This window comes from Physeter macrocephalus, chromosome 9 (genome assembly GCF_002837175.3).
Source record: "Physeter macrocephalus isolate SW-GA chromosome 9, ASM283717v5, whole genome shotgun sequence".
In the NCBI taxonomy this organism is placed as follows: Eukaryota; Metazoa; Chordata; class Mammalia; order Artiodactyla; family Physeteridae; genus Physeter; species Physeter macrocephalus.
The window spans coordinates 103,525,302-103,543,450 of NC_041222.1; the positions used below are offsets into that span (position 1 = coordinate 103,525,302).

General features: G+C 37.7%; 1 protein-coding gene across 1 annotated transcript in view; it reads right to left on the minus strand.

Moving 5' to 3' along the window:
* GALNTL6 (polypeptide N-acetylgalactosaminyltransferase like 6) overlaps positions 1-18,149 on the minus strand; it is a 1,282,336-nt gene that overhangs the window by 681,315 nt on the left and 582,872 nt on the right. The window contains exon 4 of the mRNA XM_024130813.1: positions 13,781-13,947. Coding sequence (XP_023986581.1) covers positions 13,781-13,947 — 167 coding nt within the window. The remainder of the gene's footprint in view (positions 1-13,780; positions 13,948-18,149) is intronic.

Below are 18,149 nucleotides of genomic sequence, written 5' to 3' on the forward strand. Positions count from 1 at the left end.
TATTTTATTCTTTTTGTTGCAATGGTTAATGGGAGTGTTTCCTTAATATCTCTTTCAGATTTTTCATCGTTAGTGTATAGGAATGCAAGACATTTCTGTGCATTAATTTTGTATCCTGCTACTTTACCAAATTCATTGATTAGCTCTAGTAGTTTTCTGGTAGCATCATTAGGATTCTCTATGTATATAGTACCATGTCATCTGCAAACAGTGACAGCTTTATTACTTCTTTTCCGATTTGGATTCCTTTAAGCTCTTTATAGAATTAAAACCCCCAACAAACGGAAGATGTTAGCATTCTTCATTCCAGACCAAAGGAACCAGAGAAACTCTTCAGGAAGACCACGTGAGGCCAGATTAAAGGAACCACAGAACCTGAGACCAGATTAAAGGGGTGCAGGCCCTGCACACAGCCTAATCTTATCAGCAACTCCATCCTTGAACTATTGCTATAAAACTCATCAAATCCTCCCGGGTTGGGAAATACAGTTTTTGAGAGCACAAGCCCACTGTAACCCCCTTTACCTGGCAAAGCAATAAAGCTCTTCTTCTCTACTTCATCCAGAACCCTGTCTCAGAGAGTCAATTTGGGACCAGTGCACAGAGGCCAAGCTTTTGGCATCAGAAGCAAGAGAAGAGTTTACTTGTATAGAAAGTGGGAACAGATCACTCAAGCTTAGTGCACACAATGGCATGAGCTGTGGGTGGTGAGTAGAGCCCTGAGGATCACCAATGTTCAAGGAGAAAGTTGAGCAAGGGACATCCATGAAAAATCCTGAGAAAGAATGATTGTAAAAGCAACCCCTAGATAAGAAAGAGGAGGTATACAAACAGTATCAAATGAAGCAGAGAGGTCTGACATTAAATTATTAGTACATGATTGAATTAAACTAATGTATTTTCTTCCCTAAGTAAAATTATTCATTTAATCAAAATAAATTTTAAAATAATTATTTACTTAAAATATTCAATTAATTATTCCAATTCTCATATATGGAGCTCAATGGATTCTGCAATACTCAGAATTACAATTTTCAGTGGTATTTGTATAGCTTCAGAATCCTCTTGATGAAATCATAGGGATACCAGAGGCCCCTAAAGACAGCGCGTTTGTCCTTTGTCGAGGTTTAGGGACTCTTCCCACCACTATGTTGCAACTATTCTATGTGTACAGTTTTAAAGGAAACAATTACTTGTTTAATATTTTTTAATAACCTATAAAGCACAGATACTAATTCTGTACTCAAAATTCTTTGAGACAGATTTAGAAGTCATCTAGTTCAATTCCAGGATTTTATAGCAAAAACAATAATAGCCTAAATTTAATAAGTGCTTACTTTGTACCCATCGAAGTTCTAATTGCTTTATATGCAGAAACCCAATTTCCCAACATGTATGGGACAAGTGAGATAAATAGCTTGTTCATGGTCACAACATCAGTAAAGGTAAAGCCACGATTCACACCTACAGTGATGCCCAAATCACCTACTTAGCGGCCCACTCTTGTGGCAGAGGAGGGAAGGAGGTGGCACTGGCTGATATGACTAGTTCATTATCAGAGTGGAACATAGCCCAGGGCCCTTCCTCAGACGCACTGCCCTATCCTCTGCCCCTTCTGACTCATTGTTGATAATATAAGAGAATTAACCACATCTTCGGACATTGACATGAATAGAAGATGCTGATACTACTGACCATGCATTGTCTTGGCAAAAGCTTATCCTGGGTTCAATTTTTAGGCCAAGTATGGAACCCTAATCCATAAGCATCCCTCAGTTCCAGGGCAGAGGAAGCCCAGCATTCATGTGAGGCACTGCGGCAGCTTTCTCACTGGGCGCTTTAGATTTCAGCTCCCTTGCAGATATTCCCTGATACTAAAAGGGACAGCGGCTGAAGGAATTTGAAAAGACCATTTGCTAGATCTGTTACTAGTTATGCCCTGTACTTGACATCTCTCACCAGAAAAGCCTTCACCATACTGAATCATCAGAAGCTCTCAACCTACAGTGCTAAGGGATTTGAATTTACCATAAAACATTAACTAGTCTGTAGTAAAGACTAAGAGTTTTCCCTAAAATTACCAAAAGAGATAACCCTTTTGAATTCTGAAAGAGGCTAAAAACACATTTTAGAGATATTAAGTGGCCAGCATTCCTAAAACTTGAAACATATGTTTGACATGAGACATTCATTTGCTGAATTATTTTACACCCTATCCTTAATCAACAGGTGTCAAAACATGAAACCACAGAGTACGTTCATTCCTTTCAATTACAAGGAGAGATAGAGGAAGAAAATTAGGAAACAAGCTGAAGATACTGAATGCAAACTTCTATTCAGGGCTTGAAAGTAATTGCCTCTGGCCTGCAGAAGAGTTCAGTCTTTGATACCTGGATTTGAGCTGAATAATTACACATAGTAGATTTGCCTTTGGGATGACAGTCTGACATGAGGGAACTATATCTTAATTGAAAGTATCCATTGCTATTCTCTTTCAAGTTCTACCAACTAGTAATATCTTACAATTTTTACCAAGGGTAGTGCAATCATCGACAGCTCTGAAATAGGTTATACAGTCAAGTGCAATACCGTTTTGATTTTAGTCCCCTCCTTTTCCTAAGTGGTGTCTACTTCGTGGTTCCCTTGTACTTGATGATTCAATTTTAGGAATCAATCATCAGTTCCCTGACCCCTAGTAAGTGTCGCCTTATTAGACTTGGTAATAACGCTGCTCATTTAGGAGGAGCAAGTCATCTGCACGCTAGAAATTAAAAGAATCGGCATTGGCTCCTTTGATTTTTTGACTAACTATACCGTTTTGAGTAACTATACTATATACTTTTGAAATGTGTCATATCACTGCAGATGAATACGTAGTTCCCAGAATACCATTCGGCTAAAATCAAGGCAGTCATCATAAAGTGTACCTTATGTATTAGTACCACTTGCCAGTTATGAGAAAGTGTTCCTGCAGGAAGAAAGTATACACCTAAGAATACATCACTGATGAGCTTATAGCTTTTAGTATCTCCTATTAAGCTGACTGTCCGCTACGTAGAAGCTACAGATATTTAAATGAAGATCTGGTTTATACGTCCCCGAATCTTTGTCCATCAGAAGGACTTCTCCTTTTGATTCATAAATCCTTTTGCAATGAGGGACCTATGGGAATTTATAAGACAACCATGTTGCCTATGGTCTTAGGTAAGTTGTCAGCACTGCCAAGCCATTTGGGTCTCTTCAGGGCTTCATACTGATGTATAGGGTAAAGGAAAACGCAAAGATTATGGCCAGCAAAAATATGTCCAGGGATTCCCAGGAGCTTATGGTACAACCATGAGTCATCTTACTAGGGCATCTTGGGCTCAGCCCAGCTTCTATTTCCATGGAGACACCTCCACTCGTGTCTGTTTCACGTTTTGTAGAGAAGCGTGACAAAGTGATTTAGTAGGTGAGAGCAAACGTAGGCTGCTTGGTGCCATGCGATCTGGGGTAACCCCAGATGATTATAAGAGTGGCCTAGGAAAGCCATCTGCTGCACCTGGGAGCCAAGGGACAGTTTGGTCCATTCGGTCTCAGGAGATATTATATTACGGTCACTCCTGGGGGTGGGGAGGAAGCCCCAGGTCTAAGAGAATCTGAGCTTGGAAGTCATACCCGCCCAGGGATGATGTTCTGACTGAAATTTAACAAACTTGTACTGACTCCTAGTGCTTCATGCTACTATGGGTATTACTATGAGTATTACTATTATCCAGAAGTATTACTTAAAAAGCACTGATGCAATTACTTTAAAAATTTTCCAAAGATCAAAAACAAGTGCACTGAACTTTGGAACCTGAAATGTGCCTTTTTATAGATACAGACACTATATTTATCTGACTCCAGTCTTGGGAAGTTATTTCCTTCATCATCATTTCATGAAGATTATTCACGGTTAAGAGGTAAATTTTGTAATTTCTCCAAGCACATGGCAATCGTTTAGACCTTCAAGCACGAACTTATTTGAAGCGGTCACGGATTATCCTGCTATCTCCTCTCTATAGTGAGCGACGTGTTTTTCCTAACCTTTCAGTTTAGAGAGATTTTTTTTTTTTTTTTGAAAGTGAAAAAAAATAGTGAAATTGTGTCTTGTTGTTTCTGAAATCTAGGGTCACATCAATCCTAAGGTACCCAGGCCTGAAGTGGCAGAGCTGAGACGTGGATTCAAGACTCTGTTTCTAACACATAGGTTGTTAACTGCTCGCAACATTTGTATCTGTTCCATGAGTCCATAATTTTGTAACAGTACTATAAAACAAACAAATATCTTCTTTTCTTCATAGAGCCTTTATTTTCTAAGAAGCAGTGCTTAAACTGAGCAAAACTAGAGGAAAAAAAAATGTACCCAACCTGAAAAAAAATCAATTGCTTAAATTTTACTTTAAACCCTAAGTGTATCTCCATTATGTTGGAGGTGGCCTTAATTTATCCTGCAGAAATATGTAAAACTCAAAATTATAAGTTACGGAGCTTAAGTTTATTCAAGACGTAAAATTAAGCTTCCCTTGTCACTGTCCCCCTACAATGCTGGGGTCAGTGTTTTCTGAGCTCTGAGGCACCTACTAGTTTTCCAAGTGGCTTGTAAACATAAATATATTCCACTTAGAGTTTTAGTAGATAAGACCAAAAAAAAAAAAAAAAAAAGGGAAAATCAACAATGGGTATCTAATGAGTATCCAATGTTAGATATTTGCCCATTCACCCCATCTCTTCACCCCCAGCGCAGCTGCTCTATCCCAGAAAGACTCTCATTTTCTGGGGACATTTTACACCAGAGTGGCCCCGGCAATCTCAGAAGTGTCTTGGTTTCTGTGAAGTGACGCTGCCCAAATCTGCAACAATACATCCAGAGTAAAGACAGACTCAGATGATCTACAAGGGGACAGCCTAAAATCCATTCACTTACCTCAATAAATTCTACTTTGAATCAGCCTGGGAAGCCACATGAAACATGTCTAACTATGTTTTATGACCTATTTCATTACTTTGTGAGCCTTTCAGAATGTTAGAAACACTCTTTTCTCCAGGAGGAAAGCCCTGATGGGCCCCCTGCAGGGCTAGAAGGCCATTTGGACACTGGAATTTGTGTGCTCAAGTCATTATTTTTCTCATGAATTCTCCATTCTACTATGTGTGTGTACACAGTGAAATGATGGTTTCTATTATGATCCTGCTCCTAAGGCGAGAAAATGGGTAATAAATTAGATTCAATGATCTAGAGTGTCTATGTAACTGTAGTACGGTTTTATCAAACTAAAGATACTTATCAGAATGGTTCTAGTTTCCCAGAATTAGATGTCTGAGAAAACTACAGAGGAGAGGAACCCTGCATGCCTAAGCAGAAAAGCCATCCATTTGAGGTTAATCTAGCATTTATCTCAGCATATAAAGTTGACCTAGTGTGTGACCTAGGATGTCACCTCCCTGAGTCTCCATTTATTCATCTATAAAAGGGTACAAATGTACCAGGTCACCTGCAATTTCCTTCATCTCAAAGATTTTACCAGTTGGGCTTCCCTGGTGGCGCAGTGGTTGGGAGTCCGCCTCCGATGCAGGGGACACGGGTTCGTGCCCCGACACCAGTGAGAGGCCCTGCGTACCGCAAAAAAAAAAAAAAAAAAAAAAGAAAAAAAAGATCTTACCAGTCTAATGTGAAATTGTTCCTCAGTTGACATAAAAGACAATTCCTATTAGGAGAATTTTGTTAAAATGTGTTTTATCAATACAGATGCATTTGATGTTTAAAACTTGTCGGCTTATCAAAAACCCTGACTGATGAGAGACTGATCATTTTCTAAGGAAGTTTTATAATTCAAGATAAAGGAGGAAATATTTGGTTTTTTTCATTGTGTCAATGCAGTGATTTTTTAAAAAATTAAGAGCAGGTGGATCTTTAGGCATCAAAAAAGGACTGTTTGAAATACAAAACATTTTATTATTAAAGCTCACCAGCTGAGGTTTGCTGACAAGAGGAATAATCATACAACATAACCATTTTGTTTTGTTTTGTTTTTGTGTGTGTTACGCGGGCCTCTCACTGTTGTGGCCTCTCCCGTTGCGGAGCACAGGCTCCGGACGCGCAGGCTCAGCGGCCACGGCTCACGGGCCCAGCCGCTCCGCGGCACGTGGGATCTTCCCGAACCGGGGCACGAACCCGTGTCCCCTGCATCGGCAGGTGGACTCTCGACCACTGCGCCACCAGGGAAGCCCACAACATAACCTTTTATTTCATCAGAGGAAGTCATGCCTACCCAAGATCTGAAGCCCAAGATCCACAAAATGGTTTCATATGAGTGACAATTCTACTCAAAACAGCTGTCTGCGTGGAAAATAAATGGGATTTAATCTGCCATAAAATGAATTGCACAATTTATTTTTCGTGAGGAAGTCATGCCTTGTGACACTGGTGAGCTGTAACAGTTTTGCTTTGAAAAGAAGCATCCCTTTCTATGCCAAACCCATATGAATTCAACCATGTGGAGTTTTCATCCAGAAAAAGCAACTGGAAAGCCAGATCGGCTTACCCACCACCTGAGGATGGGAGCTGCCCTTCCCTATCTTTCAAAGGACTGATTTAAAATATGAGCCCTAAATAATTAATCAGTCCAGAGAGAGGTTTTAAGATGGTTGGTTATTAAGGTTGAAATATATGAAATTAGCAGCCAGCCGTTAATGTTCTACAAAAAACGACAATTTCATATGCCTCAAGCTAATATTTAAAGAGAATAAAACTGTAAAATAGAAAAATGCTAGTTAAAAGAATGACAATTAGATGAGATTTATCATTTCTTCAAAATGAAAATATTTTTTAAAAACTTAAAAGCAACTAATAGAGGAAATATAAATACTTACAACCTCTAAATTGACAAAATTTTCTGTGTGGGCATCTTTAAAGACCTCACAGGAATTAACAGTATTTTAAATTTATCTCATTCATTCAAGTACACAAAATATTTTTTAAATGATAAAGAAAAAGAAAGCAGTAACAAAATTTTTCAACTGTGAAATATGCTTTAATATTATATATGACACCTAACTACAGCCCAATTAGACAACAGAACTTAAGTGTGCCCCTTCATTCTATCACACATTTTCCAAGATACTTATTTTTGTGTTCAAAATTCATCTAGAACTGGTCCATTCCAACACTCTAGTCTCAAATTCTACATTAGAACATTTTAAAAACAGTTCTTAACACCACATAAAAATGTCTATTTGTGTGGAAGTTTCAGCACATGTATCTTTATTCAATCAAATATAAATTTTACTGAAACTGAACCGAAACAAATAAATTTCATCAAATTTGATATATTAGGACTTTATTGAGAAGACAGAGGATATAATCCCGCAAATTCTGAACCTTCCAGTGCCAGTCTTATAGAGGCTAATTCATGAAACAATTCATCAAGAAAAACATATACCTTTACAGTATCTCAAGACCTTTTATCCTAATCTGCAAAAAAAGGATCTACTTAAAATAGGCTGTTTCTACCAGAATAAAGAAAGCATTCCAGGGTAATCATGAGGATCGTGACCCTCGCGATTGTGTGTAACCCTCAGGAACGATCCTGAAAACTGGAGGCGTTATTCACATTTGCTCTACAGAAGGAAAAAGGAGAAAGCTAAATTCTGGTCTAAACATTATGGCAAATATCAGGCTCAGCAAGGACACATAACTCGTTATTTTGTCAGATACGGTCCTTTGTTTACACAGACATTTACAACACGTGAGACTGGAGTTTTCGTTTAAAAGTAAGAGGGAGAAAAATCCCAGGAGTGATTTGCCTTCCGAGACAGCTTCTATTCAAAGCATATTCTGCCACTGATGAGTAGGACTCATATTTTACAAATACATAAAGACATTTTTGTGAGTTGATTTTGTGTTTTGGAACTTGCAGAATGTACGCTTTAAAAATTGTCTTCCTTATTTTCCTCTGACTTTGAGAACATATAACTGTTCTACATTCATATTTACGACTCTATGCCCTGGACTCCCTTCGGCGGCAGACACGAAAATAATTGCTAAAACAGAACAGTTTTATTAAAACTGTACATTTCATCCTTATGCGGCATGATATGCAAATTTATCATCAGAAATCGATCAGCTTTCTTTCACTTCTATAGCAGGTGATGATGAATTTCTAAATAGAAAAGTGTACAGTGGAATTTTATAATATTTTCTTAGTTCCTGTTCCTTATTAGTATTTAATATTGTATCTTGATTTTAAAATGCAATTATCCTTACAACTTGAAATCTGAATAATAAATCTAAACAATTCCAAGATTCACTTAGAGTGACTGGCACTCAATAAATCTGAGACATAAAAATGGCTTGTCTTACAGTCTAGTGGCCCGACGGAAAACCAGCACAAAGGCATTTTTGTTGACTGTCACCTCTGAATCTTTATGTGCACTTTAATGTTAGTATTTTATCATTTAAGATAGAAATGCACTACCATTCTTCATCTAATTTACAGCCTTTTCACACCAATGATACCTTCCAGCTTTGAACGGTTGTAAAACTTGTGCTAACTGATCTGTCTGGTTATGGAAACTTTCCTTAATGGTATACTTGGAGACTATTTGAGTAAAGTAGAACCTGGAATTCAAGACTCATCATTACCACTTGTGAAATGACTTAAAATATTCTCAGTATTTTAAAGATTTATAAACACATTTAACTATGTGAAGAGTCTAAGATTTTGATGGTAATCTGGACCTTTAAAGAAATTGTGTGTGTGTATGTATACACATACATGTGATTTCTGAATTTGGCACGAAAATTATTAAGTGATTTCAAAGCAAATTAGATCTACAAAATATTGGAAGGCACATTTGTATAACAAAGAAGGAAAATTGGCAAGGGAGGAGTAACAGCAGTAACCTGCAATTCAACATAAAATGCTACAAAATGAGTTCATGAGAAGGCATAGTAAATGTCTACAAACTTGTGAAAATGCCGACATTTATCAAAGAAATGTTATCACAAATGTCACACAAAATAACTTAGAGGTAATACTATCGAATTCCCTCCCAAATTTCCCCTTGCAGATTTATAAGTCCAGGATCAATTAAATGCTAAATAATAAGAATAGAAAAATGTATGTCAAAATACTATGGATAAGACGCAGGAGATTTTTGAAATTAAGCTATTTATGCATTTATATTACTCACTGAAGCTCCAACCCCAATTCTGAGACACATGACAATTATTCTGAAACCTTGATTTGCATAAAAATTATACACAGATTTTGTTGAAGTGAAGATTCTGATATATGTGGATGGAGCCTGACAGTCTGCATGAGTGATAAGCCTCAATGTGATGCTGGTGTTGCTAATCCATGGGCCACACTTTGAGTAGCAAGGATCTATGCTCTCTGAGGAAGAGTAAACTGGATTTCTTTAAAGTGGCTGATCTTGCTAGATCGGAAAGATAGTTTTAGGTTTGTGATTTTCCCTCTAACTAGAACATGGAGAATAATAGGTCTTTGTGAAACTCTAACACTCAGCTCCCTACTCTTCCTGTCCAGGAAGTTTGAAACAAGCAGGGGCGAGGGTGAGTTAGTGTGCATGTGTGTGTGTAAGTGCACACACATCCAGGGCACAATAGTGCCCTCACACCTGCATTAAGGGAAGCGTATCAGCAACTCTCCTGTGAGTTCCCTCGGTTTAAACTTGAATTCCTCTAAGCACACAAACTTTAGAGAACTGTCAGGTTCAAATCTGCCCTGTCTCTGAGGCTAAGCCCCAGCTTAGACCACACGTTTCAACATTTTCCGTGTGGATGCCGTGAAGGTTGCCTGGAATTTGGAGATAAGCCCAGGATTAGTACTGCTTTAAAGTCATCATGAAGTCTTGTTAGAAGCCTCAGTTAAGTTGTTAAATGTATTTCTGAGAGCTTACTGGAAAATATATATATATATTCACTAACTTTGGTAAGCATCAGATAGCAAAAACTTGGTGTTGGTTTTGAAATTTTACCTGTAGGCCTGCACCTTCCTGTTTTTATAGACGGTAGGCTTATGTTCTGAGACTAAAACAACACTCTGTTTACCAAGCTCATTTCAGGAAGAATATCTAAACTGAGAAGTGCTGGGATGTTCATTTTTTAAAAGCATTTTGATAACTGGGTCAGCTGGGTAAATTCAAGCTGATTTTTAGAAAGCACTGTGCAGTGATTTTATAATTCAAAAATACTTTAGTATTTTTTTCTCTACTGCTATGAAACCAATTCTACAGAATTCTTCAATCATAGAATGATTACATTTTTTGGAACTATGAATTCCAAGAGATATTATACTTGTGCTATTAACATGGCTAACATGTTGGCTTTCCTTTTTTTTTTTTCGTGTGCAGCTATTCTACTGACCTGGAAGACATAAAATATAAAGCAGTAATGTTTGATTAAGTCTTGTCAAAATTTTATTGCCTTTAGCCAAAGGACATTAGAGAATATTCAGAAGAGCTATAGTGCAAAGGTGCTAAAATGCATACTGAATAGACTTGGAACTAGAATATATTTCTGAAAATAAATATGAAGTGTAACATTTCAGAAATAATCTCCTGAAGGAGGCCAAAAATAATCCCCTATATTTTCTTGTACTTTAAAATTTGTCTAGCCTACTTAACTTGATTTTTAAAGAACTGGTGGAAAATACTCCGATTTCTGGGTTGTCCAAAAGTTAAAAAAAAAAAAAAGCATAAAGTATAATAGCTTTTAACAGCATGGCTATGCATCATATCTGACTAAAAAGCAGAGAAAACTTCTTTGTCTTAGAGGCCCTGGAAACAAGAGATGCCTGGAAATATCTTCCTTCTCTTACAATAGTAAAAACAATCCTGAAAGGAATTTTTGATAAACATTAAGGTCACTGACATAATTTAGGGAGGTGACATGTTCTATTTACCCTCCTTTTGTTGAAACTCTAAAATTTCATTTTTCTTCAGTACCCGTATAAACTACCTGCTTATTAGTAAAATTAGAGATTTTTTTTTAAAAAATGTTAATGCAGTCCTAATTTTTCCAACATGTTATAAATGACCACAATTTGTCTTCATATGCCTTCTATGAAGGCATGACTTCTAAATAACTTCTGTTGCAACCGGGGTTGTGGGGGCGAGGTGGTAGGTGATAGGTAGATGGGTAGATGATGGATGGATGGATGGACACATAGACAGAGGATTGACTGATTCAATTTTGTGAATAAGATTTCATTAAATTGAGAGGATCTCCTCACAAAAGTATGTGGAATATTGATGTTGTGTTTCCGGACAGTATTTGGGGAGGGGTGGTCAGAAGTTGAGAGCAGTTGCTCTCTTGTGGAGCACAGTTCCTTCAGCCATGAAAGTAGGTCTTCATCACAACCTCCCGGGAGGAGGTACTTAGATAACTAATGAGTTACTTATCCCCATTTTGATAAGGAATTTGAGACACCACGAGGTTAATTTACCGAAAGTCATACAGTTCATAGTTGGTATCAGGATTCTAACCTGTGTTTACCATGTTGATTTTCTAGATTTCTCACAATTCAGAAATCAGGAGTGATGATTTTAGGTTCACCTAAACCCTAATATTTTATCAGAAGAGATTCTGTAATCTGAAACAAAAATTTGAAAGAAGGGCTTCTCTTATTCCATGCACCTTTAGAATTATGGTATATTCTAAAAGATTTGTGGAAGTATTTTTATCACATGTCTTTCAACGTTTAGTCTTACACTATCATCAGGCTAGTAAAATGAAAAGCAATATTCAAAAAGCTTTCCCGTTTGAAAGTTTAATGATCATAAAATACTACTTTCAACTTGATAGTTCACAGGAATAGAGTAACTAAAGGAAAGATTTACGAAAGCATTAAAATAATGATCATCCTTAAAAATGTCTCGCAGGAAAGTCAAAATCACCATTACACTCCCAACCAATCCTTTTTGTGTTGCTTCATGTCAATAACAGCAACGACATGGACCATCCAGAACACACTTCCTTCCTGGGTAACATTCTAAGCAGAAGGGACAGTCTATCAAAGTCGCTACTATACAGACATGACAATGATTTAAACTCAAGACAAAAGTAGATGCCACTATTTTCTCCCTCTTTAAAGACTTTCAGCTGAAAAATACCTTTGAGAAATATCCAGCAAAAACTCTACAAACCACCCGGTACTGCTACCAAGTGTTTCCTACTTTGTTACCCCCAGGTCAAAATTCTGCTGTAGGAAATAGCTTACCAAGACCAAGTTAATTATGTAGAAAATTGTCCACAGATACACTGTCTTATTTCTCTTGGTACCAGTCAACCAAAAAATGCCATTTATTTGGTGATGTGTGGCCCCAGATCTTTATCCCCCCTTTCATTCTTTTATTTAAAAGCAAAGTTTTAGCTTTAACACATGAAATGCCTATTTTTAGCCTGAGGTGGTAATGACTGCTTTGAAATAAGTAGCCTCAATTAGAATAAAAAAGAAATCAGTGTGTTATTTAAATTAATTTTAAGTACTACATTTAATTTAGGTACTTATTAGATACTGATTTAGATACTTACTGAACACACAACTATATAAGCAATGCAAGGCAAAAACTACTTTGAATTCAACCTAAATTACCAAGTTTGTAGTTTACTATTTTAACAGAACAATAGACAACCTTTTTTTTTGGCCTATGAACTTCAACACATATGAATTATCGGCAAACCCTGAATCAGTTTTTGAAGTGAATCATTGCAGACAAAAATGCTAAAGGAACCTCAAAGCTAACACACCAAGCAGTTTTACTTCTACAGAATTTTTAAGTACTACGAAGAAAATGTTTCTGTTGCAAATGGAATTTCCAAAACTTCAATTAATCCATAGGATCTCAAGATGCATGTTCTTGAAGGCATAATAACACGCAAACTCGTTTCCTGACACTCTTTCTTACACACATACAGTACAGTTAAACAGAGCTCCTTCATGTAATGAAACAGAAGGTAGATGAATATCTTTAGAAAAGGTTTCCGCCTCTCTGCTCACACCAGCCAAGAAGAATTTTACTTTCCCCTATTTAGAGTGAATATGATTTATCAAGTCCTAATCTCAAGAAACTTTCTATAATCTTATTCCCCTGACTTATAAACCAAATTGTGTTCATGAGAATCGTAAAAAAAAGAAAAAAGAAAAAAGAGTAGAACTGTGTCAAATTTTCTAATACACTGCATTCCAGGCCTTTCTGCTGTTTTTATTGTTCAGATATGATAAAATAGCTAAAATTGCCAAGTAAAAATATTTATTTGTGTTACTTATAATTTCCAGTATTTATGAAGTAACGCAAGCACAGCCTGGAGAATGTATCACTCTGGTAAATAACAGAGCAGATCCTTTTCAGAAAGGGCAACAGATTTTCTGGTTCTACTGGAATATTTCACCATTCATATGTACTTACCATAACGTATTTTACAATGTTTGTCCTGAAGCTGAAGGTAGAATTTGAGGCATTCTGCCAATACCTCTCTAATTTACAACAGAAATGTAATACAAATTTCTGATAGGTCCCCAAATGATGCCAATAACTTTTCGTTCAATTCCTTTCGCATTTGGTCAACATTTTATGAAATCACAGCATCACAACATAGACAAAACTTTATCATCTCCTTTCAGATAGAATTAGAAAGAAACCATCACAATGATCGTCTGCCTTATTTTAAAAGCCCGTAATGATTATGTAGGTGATAAGAGAATCACATAAAATATTTTTAACAATATCTTACCTCTGTCACTGAAGTCATCGACCAGGATGATTTCTGCAATCAGACTTTCTGGGGTTCGGTTGATGATGCTGTGGATGGTCCGGAGGAGTGAAGTCCAGCCTTCGTTATGGAATGGGATAATGATGCTGGTGTTTGGTAGCCTTTCCAGGTACATCTTGTGCTTACAGCTGGAGATGATAGAGGAAGGAAAGTCTATGTCAGATACAAGACTGTAATATGTCTTATACTGCCATTGACCCATTGCGTTATCAGACAACTGTGAAAATTAGACTTTGCCTAGTACTTTCCCAACCAACGCTTCTACGTCATCATACTTACTCTACCCATTCCTGGAATTCATTAATGATCTCCTTTCACACTCACTCTTAATGACATAATTATTTATCCTCTTTTATACCAGTGGCTCAAAAACAAGGTAAGCAGTACACCTGAGCTTCTTGAAATGTTGTGCTCTTGTTAATATGTTCTCTAATAGTAATATGGATAAATAATATGTATTAACATCATTTCCACTGAGCACACAGCTAATGTTAAACTTTCCGGGAAAGTTTGGAAATTTAACTTCTGCAATATTTATGCCCAATTAATCAGTTTTGGTTGTGGTCTGTTTCCACAGCTGGGCAGTATTTAAGGCTCTAGGGGAGAAAAGAGTCTTAAAGTGAAATAAATGAAAACTTAATCTTAAATAATCACACACTGATGCAACTGTATGATAAGATTACACTAAGATCCAAATCATGACACTATCACATTCCTAATGAAAACTATACAGAGAAATCTCATGTTGCTGTTTTCACTGTAAAACAATCTGAGATGCCAAACAGGAAGTAGGTTTTAAATTTTGGCATAGTTTAAAGCAATTTAGCATATGTCATGGCTATTCTTTCAATATTCGTGATTTATTTAAGTAATTTATAAGCCACATCAGGGCAGAAAGCTGGTCTCAAATCTGATTGAATTCTTAGTTCAGCACCGGTCATAGTTGCCCAAGCTTTATTAAAGATATGAATTAATTTAAGTTTGTGAAATCTTTAAGTTATTTCAAAACTAAAATAGGATAAAATTTCAATCAATTACCAGATTTAGTGATTTTTCTGGTATGGATAACATGAAAACAAACAAACAAAAAGAGAGTGGAAATCTGGAAAGAAACACGGTTTCTGTTTAAATACAGGAACATCTATTATTTCATCTTTTGCCAAGACACTGGCTACTGTTTAGTCCAGATATTATAGTGTGAATTTGAAGTATGCATAGATTCTACCAAGATGTATAGAAATGTACCAGCATATTCAAAACATTACGTAAAATATGGTTTTTTAGTCAGTTATCTCAACACTTCATTTTACTATGATCTCAATAGGATATCTTAAATATCACTGTAGATATAAAACAAAGAGATCTTGCCTTGAAGCTTCAGATAATAGAATATAATGTAATTAAAGCAAAAAAAAAATTAACTATCCTGGAAGATAAAATAAAATGAAATAATTTAGACAAATAATTTAAATATAAAATATAGGCATTTCTTTTTTATCTTGTCCTTTTATTATCAATTATTTAATCTAAATTTTAAAATTTGTAACAATATTTATCAAACAAGAGATTTCGAGGTTTTCAAGTACAATGAAAAGCATTGGAAAAGACCATCAAAAGGATACCATGAAATGGGCATGAAAATACTAGAAAAAAACATGAGGTTCCTTGTAGGATAACATAAAATAATTTTAAAAAGCAATATATGAAACAGATCTGTCAGTGATTTCCAAGAGAGTGTAGTGAGATGGATGCTTTCACAACTAATGCACAAATCTGGAAAAGAGCTCTAAATTAATTCAGCACATCTCACCATAATTAAGTAGAGCCATCCATACTTCTCAACAAAGACAAGAGCCCAAGACAAATGTGCTTTCCTGTATCAATACTCAGGATAATACAAAACACCATACCTAACAATGCTCTGGGAATGTAACTGATATCCCCAAGAAGGCAAATTAGTTTTTAAACATTAAGAGGACACACTGTACATATCGCTTGCTTATTAATTCAATAGGAATTGCATTCAGAGTAACACATGATAAGCAATCAATAGGCTTAGGGCTTTAAAGAGATGCTTAACAGCTATCTACAATCCATTCGGAAAAAAAGGCAGACACAAGAGAATGCAAGACTAGTCATGTGCAAAAAGGGTTTTCCCTCATAAAAATGTTTTCAGTAATTTCTGTGTAAGCTCAAATTATTACCACACAGGGGAGGTGAAAATATCCTTCTATTCATTCATGCTCTCAAGTCCCAATGATTTGCTGAGGGTTTTCTCTAAGCCAGGAGGCAAAGTGGAGAAAAAAGAATGAAAAAACCCTACTCTCCAACTTTAAGATGTTTACAGTACAATAGGAGATACAGAAGGGTAAAGAGACAGTTAAAACTTTAAAGGGGAATCAATATGTAGAAGTATAACAGGGTGCCATACAAGAATTTGAGAGAGGCCCCTGAACCAATTCGCAAAGTGCTACAGAAATGCAAGTGAGAGATAAAAGTGGCCTGCAAAAGACCAGTTCGAGATATATTTAGGAAAAGAACTGCGATGACTTAGTAACTGTCTGGGAGAAACAGTTAAGGAGGACTCCCATGTTTTGGACATGGGCAACTGATCTATGAAATACAGACCTACATCAGAGCACAGTGTGTAAGGGGCATTTGAGGGTTGCAAGGCTTGAGGGTAAACATGAGTTCAATTTTGACCACATTAAATTTGAGGTGTCAAAATGATACCTAGTTGAACATGAAACCAGCTCTTTTGCTCCTTTCCCGTTTGCCCATTTCTGTTCCCCTCTAACCTTGAAAGAATCTAATTATAGGAATGAGATCAGTAAGCAACTGAAACCAACTCCTGACTTAACGGTCTCCTGAATGCACACCATGCCTTGCCTAACCGGGTGATTCTTTTCCTAGATAAAAAGAAGAATGAGGAATGAAGTAGTTAAAGAATCACGGGCTCTCTGCCTCTAACAATCCCCTTAGCGATCCTGCAGGCAGATCACGCAGGCAAGATGACATCTGAAGAGAGAGGCAGCCAGTCTGCACGCAATGGAGAAGGATGCAGAACCCAACCTCCTGCCATGATGATTCCCTGAGATTCTTCCCCCTTTTCTCCTGTAAAAACTGTCATGGCTGAGCAGAATCTTCAGAGCTGGTCTCTGGACACAAGTCCACCTTCTCCCCAGATTGCCAGCTTTTCTGATTAAAGCACCTTTCCTCTCTACTGACACTTGCCTCTCGAATGATTGGCTTTTGAGCAGCAAGCAGCTGAACCTGAGTTAGGTAACAGAGCAATCGTATATATGATATACACATCTATCTGTCTGTGTATGTATCTATGTGTGTATATCTTTCTATCTATCTATCTATCTATCTATCTGTCTATCTATCTATGTGTATATGTGTATTGCTCAGAAAAAGATCTGATTTACAGGAGGAACAGTGATAGGCTCTAGCATTGATGCCAGGGCACTGCCACTATCTCCATAGCATCACCATCCCAACACCTGCCAAGAGGATCCTCTGATAAGTACCAGCAGATAGCCAACTGAATGTGCTCTCTCATCTCTGAAAAAGGGCAGATCAAAAGTTCTGGGGCAAATGAATGTCCCTAGCTTCAAGATGACAGAGGAGTGAGACGTGGAGATCACCTTCCTCCCCACAAATACATCAGAAATACATCTACACGTGGAACAACTCCTACAGAACACCTACTGAACGCTGGCAGAAGACCTCAGACCTCCCCAAAGGAAAGAAACTCCCCACGAACCTGAGTAGGGCAAAAGAAAAAAAGAAAAAACAGAGACAGAAGAATAGGGACAGGACCTGCACCAGTGGAAGGGAGCTGTGAAGGAGGAAAGGTTCCCACGCACTAGGAAGCCCCTTCACTGGAGGAGACAGGGGACGGTGGGCGGGGTGGGGGGAAGCTTCAGAGTCACAGAGGAGAGCGCAGCAACAGGGGTGCAGAGGGCAAAGTGGAGAGATTCATGCACAGAGGATCAGTGCTGACCAGCACGCACCAGACTGAGAGGCTCGTCTGCTCACCCGCCGGGGTGGGTGGGGGCTGGGAGCTGAGGCGCGGGCTTAGGTCAGATCGCAGGGAGAGGACTGGGGTTGGCGGCGTGAACACAGCCTGAAGGGGCTAGTGCACCACGGCTAGCCGGGAGGGAGTCCGGGAGAAGTCTGGAGCTGCTGAAGAGGCAAGAGACCTTTTCTTCCCTCTTTGCTTCCTGGTGCGCGAGGAGAGGGGATACAGAGCACCGCCTAAACGAGCTCCAGAGATGGGCGTGAGCTGCGGCTATCAGCGTGGACCCCAGAGACGGGCATGAGA